The sequence below is a fragment of the Crassostrea angulata genome, chromosome 6 (genome assembly GCF_025612915.1).
Source record: "Crassostrea angulata isolate pt1a10 chromosome 6, ASM2561291v2, whole genome shotgun sequence".
Lineage (NCBI taxonomy): Eukaryota > Metazoa > Mollusca > Bivalvia > Ostreida > Ostreidae > Magallana > Magallana angulata.
The window spans coordinates 31,951,958-31,964,286 of NC_069116.1; the positions used below are offsets into that span (position 1 = coordinate 31,951,958).

A 12,329-nucleotide genomic window follows, 5' to 3' on the forward strand; every position below is an offset into this window, starting at 1 on the left:
TCAACGTGTCAAGAAGTAGGTTTAATATATTTATTTCAAAAAGCATTCAACACAATACATACTTGGTATATATTAAATGCAATTTAATTTAACAATATTTATGATTCTGTAATAAAGTTTATCAGCACACAATCTCAAAGACAATATATTGTGTAAATAAATCATTTACAACACTGCTCCAAAGCCTTCTTTATGGTGGGATACTTAAACTGAAACCCCATTTCTAATGTTCTTTTTGGAATAACTTTCTGTCCCTCTAAGATGACCACAGATCGTTCGCTTCCAAATGCTAATTTCATCATTAGGCTAGGAGTAGGTAATATCGCTGGTCTGCCGAGTGCAGCCCCAAAAGCTTTTGCGAATTGTTCATTTGTGACGGATTCAGGGGCCACTGCATTCAACACACCCCTCATGTGGTCATTGAAAATGGAGAAATGAATCAATCCAGCGAGATCGCTTATATGTATCCATGGTAACCATTGTGTTCCTTTTCCGATGGGTCCGCCAAGTCCGAAGAAGAATTGCCAGTACTGGTTTTGTATCAGGCCACCATCTCGACCAAGAACCACCCCTAGTGATAAAGTAAAGAGCTGTTTTAATGAACAACTGATGTGATAAGAAATGATACTAGAAACAAGAATGATTTTGTTTAGGTAATCAATGTGCTGATATTTGATAAAATGACATCAACCATTCACTGTTTTCAAATCCGACCCATGCCATGAAATCTTTTCAAAATACAATCATTTGCCATCAATATTGATTTTTTTGTGGAATTCAATCCAAATTTACCAGTACAGAGTTACATGTAATTGTATACAGTTCTGTAGCTATTTTTGTATGTGTATCTATCACCAACTGCTGCGGAAATCTGTTAAGGGATTTCTATCTCTTAAATGCTTTAAAAATTAACTTTTGACCACTATTTGTTGTTTGGACCCTGACCTGATCTGAGGATGACCTGGCGACATCTTTCCTGTACGTCGTCATGGATTCTGGCCGCAAACTCCCACTCCTTGACCAGATTAGACATGTAATCGTACGGCTTAACGGGTGAATCTTCCGTGTACTCTATCTCTGGGTCAGGCTTATAGATGGCTACAAAATACAGGAGAGAGTTTATTTGCGGTTGGATTATCATTGGAATTACACAATCTTCAAAATTAAGATTCTTTTTCATTCCAAACGGATAATCATTTAAATTACACGATCAATAGAGATTCACAATTTTCTTCTTAAAGTGAAGATCTTCATTTTGAAATTTTTTTATAACTCTTAAATCAAATATGTATGAATATGACACTGAAGAACAAGCACTTTAACATTATCAGTGATTACCGGTATTTTTTCTAAGTTCACATACCTACTCCAGACATGTTTATAAATGCTTTAGGTGTACGTGGATTGGAATCACAATAATCAGCCAGAATTTTGGAGGTCTCTATGCGACTATTCTCTACATCCTCTTTGTAACTGGCACCAAATCTGTCAAACAAAATTAGAGACTTGTCACTGAGAATAAGTAAATAAGTTTTACCGGTAAATTGCACTGAAACAACTACAAAGTGGTTTGCCACATTTCAAATTTATGTGCTTACCATATAACTTTTGTACATCGTTTCATGTATGAACAGTACCTTAATGCAAGGTCCTAGAGTCAAATGTACTTGTCTAGCCCTTCCCAATTTTAAATGTACAAGTTATATGTAACATACTCAATAAAAGCAACCCTCCGATCCTCAGCAATGTTCAATACATTATCCAGAAATTTTTTTATTCGTACCATAAATCTGCCTTTTATATAGACAACTTTAATGAGTCTTCAAGTGTTAATATCATGCAAAGACATTCAACAAACTGCTTGGCTTAGTGGTTCCATGGAGACCTACTACCTAGAGATAAAGGGCTTTGAGCCACCGATGCATCAGTACAACCATCATTTTTTCAATTTGATCTCAACTTGTATACGTTATTTATTCCATTATAATCATAGTGGTCAAAATTGCAATAACTTTGTAAAATGCAAGGATACCGTGAATTATTTCTTAGTATTTTAATTAATTTGTAAATTTGGAAGGATAAATAACATTTTTATGATGAAATAAATACTTAGAGGCTGAGAATCGGAGAACCTTAAGGTGAAATGGTCAAGGGGGGGGAGGGGGGGTCAAAAATCAATTTCTGAGAGTTCAATTTCAAATAACAAGAAGTTTATAAATAGGTTAATGTAAAAAAATGTGGGTAAGTTAAACACTTTGTCAATTGATGATTATATAGCTACAATGATAATGGATGTCTGCTTACCTTTTAAATGGTTGCAGAATATTGTATCCACACAGATTTACGATAACATCAAGATCATTTGGCAATCCAACATCATTGACCTGTCTCTGAAAGTCAAAATACAATAAACTGTGCAACTGATATATTTGTATTATTGTTTTTTTTTAATGTTTAAAAATATATCCAAAGATTTTAGTCCTTTTTTGATGTTTGAAAACTGAAAGTGTAATGTGAAGTTTGTCTTAGCCTCGTATTGTGGCTGGTAATGTAAAGTTTGTTTTACCCATGTGATTTCCGTGGCCTTCTTGTTGCGGGAGGGCTTGGTCCGCCTGTTGAGGTGAATGACCTGACATTCCGATTTGTAGAGGTACTGGACCAGGTGTCGTCCAACAAATCCACTGGAACCAGCTTAAAAAAAGAAAACTCTCCGATGTTAAAACAACATTTCTCAAAGTATTGGGTATAAGAGTAATTAAGTTAAGGTACTTATAATTGTAATTAGCATCAATCATTATCATTAAAGCCTCTTGTGAAGATATAGGAAAACTTTTATATGTGTATCAACACAAAATACATAAACCTTTATCTTACAATTGTGTTTCTTTTCCAGTAGGAAAATAAACATATTAAGGCCATCTTCAAAAGTTCAAACTCAATCCATGCCTTTCATTGTGGATTTCTTTTCAGTTGAGATTCACGAAGAATTCATTATATTTATCTTGAAACTGTATTGCAGTCATGTGTGGATCTATAAGGGGAGGGGGTGTCAGGGCCCCTTTCCCTGAAAAATTCAAACTTATTTAATTTACTAAGAGAAATTCTCAAAAGAGGCCCCACCCTCTTCCACCAAACAATATTTTTCTTAGACCTCGCAACTTTTTTTTTTTAACCAATTTTCAATTACCATATATAGTTATACTTCAAGATTAAAAAATTAAAAATATTCCCTCTCTCCCTCCCTCCTGGGTCTCGAAACCTCAAGGCGGCAATCCAAAAAAACATTATTTTAAGGATGGCCTAACTCTATTTCCAACATCTTACTAATAGGTAATTAAATGAAAACTTCTTGAATTCTTTAACATTTTTATTCCTCAAAAACATTCACAATCCAAAAATAAATAATATATAATCAATAATTGTAAACACCTACATAACATTTCTGCAATCATTGATTATAAGTTTTTTCACAGACAATTATTCTGAGAAAAATTCATTAATATATAACATCCCTCAATGTACTTGAACCTAATCATCCCTACAGTCAATAAAAGACTTCGATAAATGTTAGAGTATGTTCACAAAAAAATAGATTGTCCATGTATTAAGCAAAAAATCAGTTCAATGCTCTTGCCATTTAATAAAAATAAAATAAACTAACAAAGAAAATAATTGCACAAAATAATCTGTTTAATAAAACTCTGAGCTTTTTCAAACAATGGCAGTTCAAAAGTACACATAACTGAATCCTTTTTTACGGTTTCTCTTTGAGTGCAAACAAGTCAGCAAACTGCAGGAAATCACAAATTGAAGATGGCAGTTCCTCTGATAATGCAACAAAGACTTTGGGACCGGGTAGTCTCATAAATCGCCTTATACAAATCCTACAGGTATTCAGCAGACTCATTGGAGTATTCAAGGCGACTGTAAGATGACTGTCAATGAGAGAATACTCTAATGGGTCGAAGTGCTCTCTGTATCGGAACAAGTTCTGCCTTAATGCACTGTCAACCTTAAGCCCTGCAAGCATGAAACATTTCAAGATCAAAAGTTTCATTTCAGTCGTGCAGCAAGACTTGATGACACATGCGTCAAGGGGAGAGAATCCATGTTTATTAGCACTGTTAACATTTGCACCAAATTTCAGCAGTAAAACCACTTTTTGAACATTTCCTTTCTGGCAGGCATAATGCAGAGGTGTTTCTTGAGTTTTGCTTTTAACATTTGGATTAGCACCATGAGTCAGTAAGATTTCCACAATTTCAGGGCTGACTACTGGAGACATGCAAGCCTGATGCAGAGGCGTCAATTCAAACAGAGAGTAAGTTCTATTAATGTTGTTCTGATGGTCAATCAAAAGTTTCACCATATCAGGATTAGAAGTCAAAACAGCATCAGTCAAAAAATTCTCATTTTCAGACAAAAGCTCTTTGTTGATTAAATACTGAACAGCTTTGAGATTTCTGTTTTGAATAAGTAGCCTTACTGGGTGGATATTTTGCATGCCATCTGAATTATTTACATCTGCTCCATTGTCAATTAAAAACTTGATGATAGACAAACTCCGTACTTTCTTCTGTCTCGAGCATGCCAAAGATAACGGAGACTTTCCATCCAAGTTCACACAGTTGATATCTGCCCCACTCTGAACTAAACACTCTACCACAGGCAGATTATTAAACTCACAAGCAAAATGCAGGGCTTTCTCAAAATCGAATGTCTCTTGCTCCAAATTAGCACCAGCATTAAGCAGAAATTCAACAATCTGAGCTGAATCTGCATGACAGTTCTCACAAGCAAAATGCAAGGCAGCTTTGTTTCGATGAACACACGTGCATGCAACGCTTGGCTTAGCCCCATTCTGCAACAGAAATTCCACTATTTCGAGATTTCCCAGTTTTGCTGCTAAGCATAGAGGGGTCATTCGCTCTCCCCTGTTGATGGAGTCCAATGAAAACAAACGGTCTTCCTTGGACTCTGTGTCACATATTTTTTTGAGAGACAACAAGTCTCTGTTGTGAATGGCAGTCATTAGCAGGTCAGAAGACATGATTGACTCCCTGAAAAAGGTAAATTTACATATATAATAAATTGTCTTTTTTTTGAATCACTTGCTTACTGAAGATAAATATATCAACAAAATGATTTGTGCTTCAGGTAGCAAATTACTACGCCCAGTGAGAGCTTGGGAGTAAAGTTCTACAAGATACATGTAGTGTAAAACACACTTATGGCGCAGTGCCAGGGATGGCTGATTTTGCTTCGTTATAATTGTAACTTGTTATATCCATCAAGTTTACAACATGTTATAGTTACAGGGACTGAAAATCACTTCGCTGTATGCATTAATTCATAATAAGCATGTTCGCTATAACCGTGTTTTACTGTAACGACACTAGCTACATATAGCTTAAATTTATAAATGATACAAACATTATGACAAGAATTCTTTAGAAGACTGAATATTATCTCTTCCCCAGTTCCCAATATGAGATTTAGTTATATTTCAAAATGCAACAAAAAAAAAACAAAAAAACAGCTTACCTTAATTCAATTCGTTTTCAAAATGTCTTCACTGAATGAGGTAAAATCCCAGTTTCTCCGGTAGAATTTACAAAATATCTACAACAAACAAGCTTAAGAATAGTCTGAAAAATCCATGAAATTCCCTACATGTACAACATACAAGTATAATGGGAAAACTCTTTCATTACTTATTCTTTGCTAATTATGTTATTGGTCCCTCAATGATAAGTTTTTTTGGAGACAACAGAATTAATCATATTTTAACATCATTTAGGGAAATAGTTTAAAATAAAAAAAAAAAGGTTGAGCTTGATTCATTTTATTTTTCAGACTACCATAAGCATGTTTCATCTCAAAATAAAGTTGTTAAAACTTTACAAAAATTCATTGTTCAGGGAACATAAAGTATCTAGAATTATGTACATGTTCAATAAAGTAGATTTGAAAGACAATATTTACAAAACCATGCATGCACATATAATACTGTACATGTAATTTTTTAAACAAAAATATTTTACCTAAAGTATACATCTACTCAAAGAACAAAACTAGCTGAAATCCATAGCAAAATATATGCATTTAACAGATATTCATGACTGTCTAGTGAATTGAACAAGTTACAAATTCTCAATTGTGAAGTACGAGACATATAGACCCCTTCACGATAACTGTGGTACTGCTATCTTTCAGGGCATATTGATGGATATACTTTGCCTACGTTTTAGCATGTAGATAATAAAATGACACAAATAAAACAATTGACCTTACGTCATATTTCACCAAACTTTGTCATTTTTGCTCTGCAAAAGAACAGTACCTAGCAGAGGCCTGTTAGGAGAGCGAGCACTCACCAAATTTCCCCATACCTGCAACACAAATTTTGGTGAACGCTCATGAGCGCTCACTCTCCTGACCAGGCCTCAGTTACCGTGATGGGGTCGATTCTTTAACTTCATTATTTATAATCAGTCTTACTACAGATTCAACTATAATGTTAAATAAAAAAACATGCATTTAAGTAGTTGCAGGTCTGTAGCTCCCGGTCTGAAAAATTCGGATGGACGACCTGGGAGCTACAGTGCCTCCCATAGTAAAAAACTGCAATTTACGGCGCACAAAAAATTGCGACTGATTAATCTCATATCCGAACATATTCTTTACAAATATATGATTCCAAGATATCGTCACTTGACTTGCCTCTGATATTCTTTTGAACACGATCACCAGCCCTGTAAGTTGAAGTGGTGCAGTTTGTTTACATGTAAAAATGGCGACTCTTGATCTCGACGTGAATTAGTATACTTTATTTTCCGAGGTCGGTTAGCATGTTTCAAAGAAAGTTTGAGGCAATATCAGTAGTAAATTGTCTGAAGAATTTAATGGTACTAACTGTTTTCACAGAATTTGTGTGAAAATAAGGTTAATCAGTCCAAAACTAGCGCAATTTTTTGTGCGCCATAAATTGCAGTTTTTTACTATGGGAGGCACTGTAGCTCCCAGGTCGTCCATCCGAATTTTTTCAGACCGGGAGCTACAGACCTGCAGCTAGCATTTAAAATGTAATCATTGGATCTAGGGACATAGATAAAATGCCTGTATATGTAGGCGTGTGATGTTCTGCATCTGATAGTTGGTGCTTGTTTGGCTGGTTGTATAAGTTTATATAATAAGTTAATTTGTTTCATAACCTTGATTTGCACGTAAAAGTCTGAAATACAATCGGGTGTGACTGGCGTGCTGAAAATTTAAAACAAGAAACATGATCTTGAAAAGAAAGACAAGAAACATTTCTTACCAACAAGAACTTTTAAAGGTGCCATCAGATCAACCAGACAACCTCCGCAACCGGTTATTTTCTATTTTAAACGCATGCGCAACACTTCTTTCATTTTAACCCAAAACACTTTTGCCAATTAAAATGATAATTAAGTGAATATTTTCATTAGTTGTTTCACAAAAAAACTTTTATTCTTGTATGAAAATTGTTTTTAATTAGCTCCCTCTGCACAAAGCTTAATTGTTGGCTTTTCTGAACACTGTTGCTTTTAAATAGGCAACATGTAAATTTGTCACTTTTAATCTTCCATACTTCTTCGACTCCCGGAAGTTTCGTCATTGTCAACCATAATAGACGAAAAGTCTAAACACCTTTCCATAGGGAACGAGAATATTTTTAGCCACTCTGTACTTTTTCGACGAATTTCCCGATTTTGGTGGGTCATATAAAGCACTAAATATGCCGGTGATCTTACTGGAAAGGATACCGCTGCCGAGCCTTCAGACATACACGTCTGTATCCGTCCTAGTTTTATCTGTTGCGTTGTACTATGCCTATCACACAGTCACCACAGTGGACATAAACTCTATACATGAACTGGATTTCGGAGATGGTGTCACAGTAGAACCGGTAGCAGACGACGAAGTCTTGAATGAGCATCATGATATGGTCAATATCAGCCTCCCCTATGACAGTGTGGGATGGAACATGTTTCATATTCTGACCAGTGAGGTCTGGTGTGTATGGGTAGGTAACACATGTATTTATAGGTCAACAAACTCCTAGTTCAGAGGAACAATGAAAATGTATGAATATGAAGATAATTTTATTTTAAAACTTGGGGGCACCTGCAAATCTGCACGGAGTCCACATAGCTTCAAACTATGTAATTTAATTTAACAAACTCATTATTTCAAATAACAAAAGGGAGCAGGGACATATATGCTAATACATTAGTATATGCATCCCTGAAATGAGTGATGCCAGATGAATTGGTACCGAAATCATGAAGCACCTGCAAATCTTAGCATATTACAGCTTTTTTGACAGAGATTATGAAAGATATGTCACGTCAGACCTTAACTGTACACACCATTGTGTGCTGCTTTGAGACAAAGATATAAATATATATTTACATCTACCAAGCATAATTTCCTCTATTTCTTACGGAAACTTATAGCTAACTAATAGCTCTATAGAAACATGTAGCCAGACTGAAATCTACATGCCCTATTTATCGATTGGTTGAAATCTACAGCGGCTGAAAGTGACAGGACTGAAATTGACACGCCCTGTTTATCGATTGGTCTGAACCTACAGCGACCTAGTAAAATTCTAGACTGCACAAAATAATCATGACGATGCCAGACTCAAAGTCTCATAGGAGACGATTTGGCTGTTTCTTTTAGCTAGCGTACTTTTGTACATTAACAGTAATTTAGTGAATTTTACTAACTTTTCATAATCAGTTTATTAATTAGTTAAAGAAAGATGTTTATATAAACAATAAAATGCGCTTTCTTTGATGATTCATGCGGGTTATGAAGGTAGCGATCATTGCAGGAAAAATTTACATAACCCGCTAACGTGGGTTGTGTATTTTTCCTGCAGTGTCGCTACGTTCATATCCCGAATGAATCACCAAAGAAAGCATTTTATTGTTTAAGTAAACTCTGACATTTGTCTGCGTCTTTTAAGAGGCTGAATCTCTTTTGTTTACAGCACCTAAATGGAACATTTTTAAAAACATGTAGGCCTATAGCTAGAATAAGATATTGTGTCTGAACTGTTCATACTCATCAGATATGCCCAAAGTCTAGTACTATACAACCTTTGTTCTCACTTGGATAACTTCCAAGGCTTCTATATGTGGCGGTATATAATTCAAATATAAAACTCAGGTTAAATTAATGCATTACAAACAATAACATTCTTATTTTAAGTTATGGTCACTTAGGTTGATGAACTTATATAAATCATGCAACCACTGTCCACATTAAATTCTATAGGTATGATATTCTATATGTATATATATTATGAATATGATATTCTAGTAAATGAAGGCACTGGGATATGAATTGTTTAAAGAAGAACAACTATGCATTCTTCTTATTATTCACGATCTTGACTCTGGTTCATTATTGGAGTGTCAAGTGCAATATAATATGCAGTGATAAATAAACACAGGCAGGTCTGATGCAGTTGAAGTAATATATCATAAAAATACAGATAAAACCACAATAGCTACATCTAGCATGATGGTGTAGTTGAATTAAGTGACGAAAATATTAATTTGTGGTATATTGCAATGAACAGATTTTACATGAATGTCAGATTTATTTGAATGTTGAATGTAGAGGTAGTATATGATGTACTTGGACATCTATACATCCTTGAGTATGTTATATAAATTCTAAATGTAGATTCTAATACAATAGTGAAATCAAGGCTATTGGATAGGACAAAGTTTGAAAATATTGACACAGTTCAAGAGAAGAGTTGAATTACTCTCTTTTTATAAAAAACTTGAAAATTCACTGTTCCATTTGACTATAATCATGCAAAAAGAAAAAGTGTCCAAAAGAAAAATATGATCCTTGGTCAGTTGGAAGTGCCATCCTTGACCATTGATCTTTACCATCCACCTTTACTTGTTAATTGGCCTTGACCTCTGACCTTTCACATATATATATGAAGTTTAAAAGATATGACCAAGGATGAAATTCAAGGCAGATTGACAAATATAAACAGAAAGCTGGAAAGAACAAATCAATTATCGAATAAGTATCCCCAAGAATACTTTTGATTTATTCTACAGAAAAACGAATATATGTATACATGTATATTTATTTTCATGGCTACATTTTTAATACTAAGTTTCATTTTATTTCTTATTTTCAAGATCCTGGTCAACTCGGCATATTGCTGTTTGATACTTCTTGGAAAAGCTATCCAAAAACTTGTGTTTGGGGAACTTAGAGTTTCAGAGGAACAGGTATGCATAAACAAATATTAAATATTTAAGATATTATTGTTTTAAAAGTCTTTTAATCTGTTATTAAAAATTTGACTAATTAATATTCAAAAAGACATTTATATTATTTATTGAAAACATCTAATTAATTCATGATGTTTGCTTTATTTAGTATTATGTAGACCTGCAATTATTCTGTCATTTGAGAAAAAAATCAATATATTACAACCAATGTTGCAAAATGAAAAAAGTCAAAATGCACAAATTATCCTCAACCATTCATCCTTCTTTTCTTTCCTATTTTTTCTTCCAGCATTTGAGAGACAAGTTTTGGAACTTCCTGTTCTACAAATTTATATTCATTTTCGGAGTGATGAATGTTCAGACACTGGAGGAGGTTGTATCTTGGGTAGCCTGGTTCACCATTCTTGGCTTCTTCACCCTTCTGACTCAGCTGTCCAAGGACAGGTTTGAATATGTAAGTGGATAGTTGTACAGTACCCGTAACGTTATTCTTTACAATCCTATCCTATCTTATCGTGTATCAATCCTATCGTATCGTGCATGTATACTGCTCTATCGTGCGTTAATCCTATCAGGATTATCGTTTAATTTTAACAGTTTTTCCATTTATCCTGTCGTGTTAATCATTTTATGCTTTTTATCAGCAAGTACAGTTATTTCAAAGTTACGAGTCAATCAGTGCACCGTAAACGGACATTTATCGAACAAAAAATGTAAATTCCTATCCAGCATTCTATCCTGATGCTAAATTCTCAATCAAATTAACCAGTAGTACATGTAAATCATATCTGTAAGCAATAGAAGTGAAAAATGATTGTGAATTATCGAAGTTCTTAGGAACAAGGTAACATATTTACCTGTATATCGAATATATTAAACCGTACGCGGACTGTATACCTGTGTTAACATTAACTTGTATGTAACATAATTTGTTTTGCATGCATCATTGTTTATAGGAACAAAAGTAAATATTATATATTTAATATTGTCTTAAAATAAAAGTATTATTTTAATTGAACCCACTATATTTTTGTGTGATATTTGATCTCGCTAAAATTATCCTGGCAATTGGCTTGGTTGTGCGGTAATGAAAACAATGTCAACAAATCGTACGCGGAATGTGTATCTGTGTTAATATTTTTTAACGTGTGTGCAATATAATTTATTTTTAATGCGTCATTCTTTATACAGAAATAAATGTATTTATGATAGATTTGATAATTATTTAGAGCAAGAGTTGTATTTTAATTGAGTCCGCTATTTTCCGTGTTATTTGCTTTCGGGCTGAAATGTTCGCGGTGATCGGCTGGGTTGTTCGGTATTGAAAACAATGTTAACAATATTATACAAATAATTCATCATTTCAGCTCATAATATTTGTTAAAAAAATTTAACTGGTCATTTTAATATATTATATAAATGATGCAGCTATTACAACAACTGGGCATTGTCATGTATATCTTGATTTGTATGAGTTCTTTCTCAAATTCTGCCATTATCAGGTTAATCATGTTAATCGTGAAGATCATTTAACGTGGTTATACGTTTATCATGAACATCGTTTATCCTTTCCTATCATGTATCAATCCTATCATATCGTGCGTGTATACTGTTCTATCGTGCGTTAAACCTATCCTATCGTGCGTAAATCCTATCCTTTCGTTTTTCTTGTAAAAAATAACGTCGCAGGTACTGTACATATGTAAGTAAAAGATGCTTAAATACCAATTCTATTAACTTAAGAGAACTCCAGTGTTGTGTTGTTTTATGTTTGAACTGTAACTGTCACAACTTAATGAACTTATTAAGTTCAAAAATATATATACTGTATACAGGGAAATATTTACCTCCATTTTATTTTTGCCTCTTTTGCCCTCATCAGCAGGCAAATTTAAGACTAGGTGAATTTGATGTCTCAAATTATCTCTCTTAAAGCACAACTTTGTCTTGGCATTTGCAAGTGAAGAAAGGCAAAAATAACACAGGGTGAAAATAACCCTGTATAGTATAAGAGACACTGGCTAAATT

At 34.0% G+C, this 12,329-nt stretch overlaps 2 protein-coding genes across 3 annotated transcripts in view; one reads left to right on the forward strand and one right to left on the reverse strand.

Moving 5' to 3' along the window:
• Positions 1 to 15: 15 nt before the first annotated feature.
• On the reverse strand, positions 16 to 7,442 carry LOC128190591 (epimerase family protein SDR39U1-like). Of its 2 annotated transcripts, XM_052862699.1 has the most exons (8): positions 7,322 to 7,395; positions 5,545 to 5,622; positions 4,564 to 5,060; positions 2,567 to 2,691; positions 2,305 to 2,390; positions 1,364 to 1,485; positions 946 to 1,098; positions 16 to 571 (listed from the first exon to the last, which is right to left on the reverse strand). In XM_052862699.1, the coding sequence occupies exons 3-8, from the start codon at positions 5,048 to 5,050 to the stop codon at positions 162 to 164; spliced, it is 1,383 nt and encodes a 460-aa protein (XP_052718659.1). In that variant the 5' UTR covers positions 5,051 to 5,060; positions 5,545 to 5,622; positions 7,322 to 7,395; the 3' UTR covers positions 16 to 161. The 2 variants fall into 2 exon arrangements, with proteins under 2 accessions (XP_052718659.1, XP_052718658.1); XM_052862698.1 differs by lacking the exons at positions 4,564 to 5,060; positions 5,545 to 5,622 and having other exon boundaries at positions 7,322 to 7,442.
• A 207-nt stretch (positions 7,443 to 7,649) lies between these two features.
• LOC128190590 (E3 ubiquitin-protein ligase AMFR-like) overlaps positions 7,650 to 12,329 on the forward strand; it is a 36,545-nt gene continuing 31,865 nt past the window's right edge. Inside the window, exons 1-3 of the mRNA XM_052862697.1 lie at positions 7,650 to 8,050; positions 10,206 to 10,298; positions 10,591 to 10,755. Coding sequence (XP_052718657.1) covers positions 7,763 to 8,050; positions 10,206 to 10,298; positions 10,591 to 10,755 — 546 coding nt within the window. The 5' untranslated portion in view covers positions 7,650 to 7,762. The remainder of the gene's footprint in view (positions 8,051 to 10,205; positions 10,299 to 10,590; positions 10,756 to 12,329) is intronic.

Coding starts and splice junctions, on each gene's coding strand:
- LOC128190591 (XM_052862699.1), bottom strand. CDS start 5,050: ATGTCTTCTGACCTGCTAATGACTGCCATTCACAACAGAGACTTGTTG. Junction 1,486..2,304: donor ATTCTGCAACCATTTAAAAG/GTAAGCAGACAT, acceptor TTTGTTTGACAG/ATTTGGTGCCAGTTACAAAG. Junction 1,099..1,363: donor TATAAACATGTCTGGAGTAG/GTATGTGAACTT, acceptor TGTATTTTGTAG/CCATCTATAAGCCTGACCCA.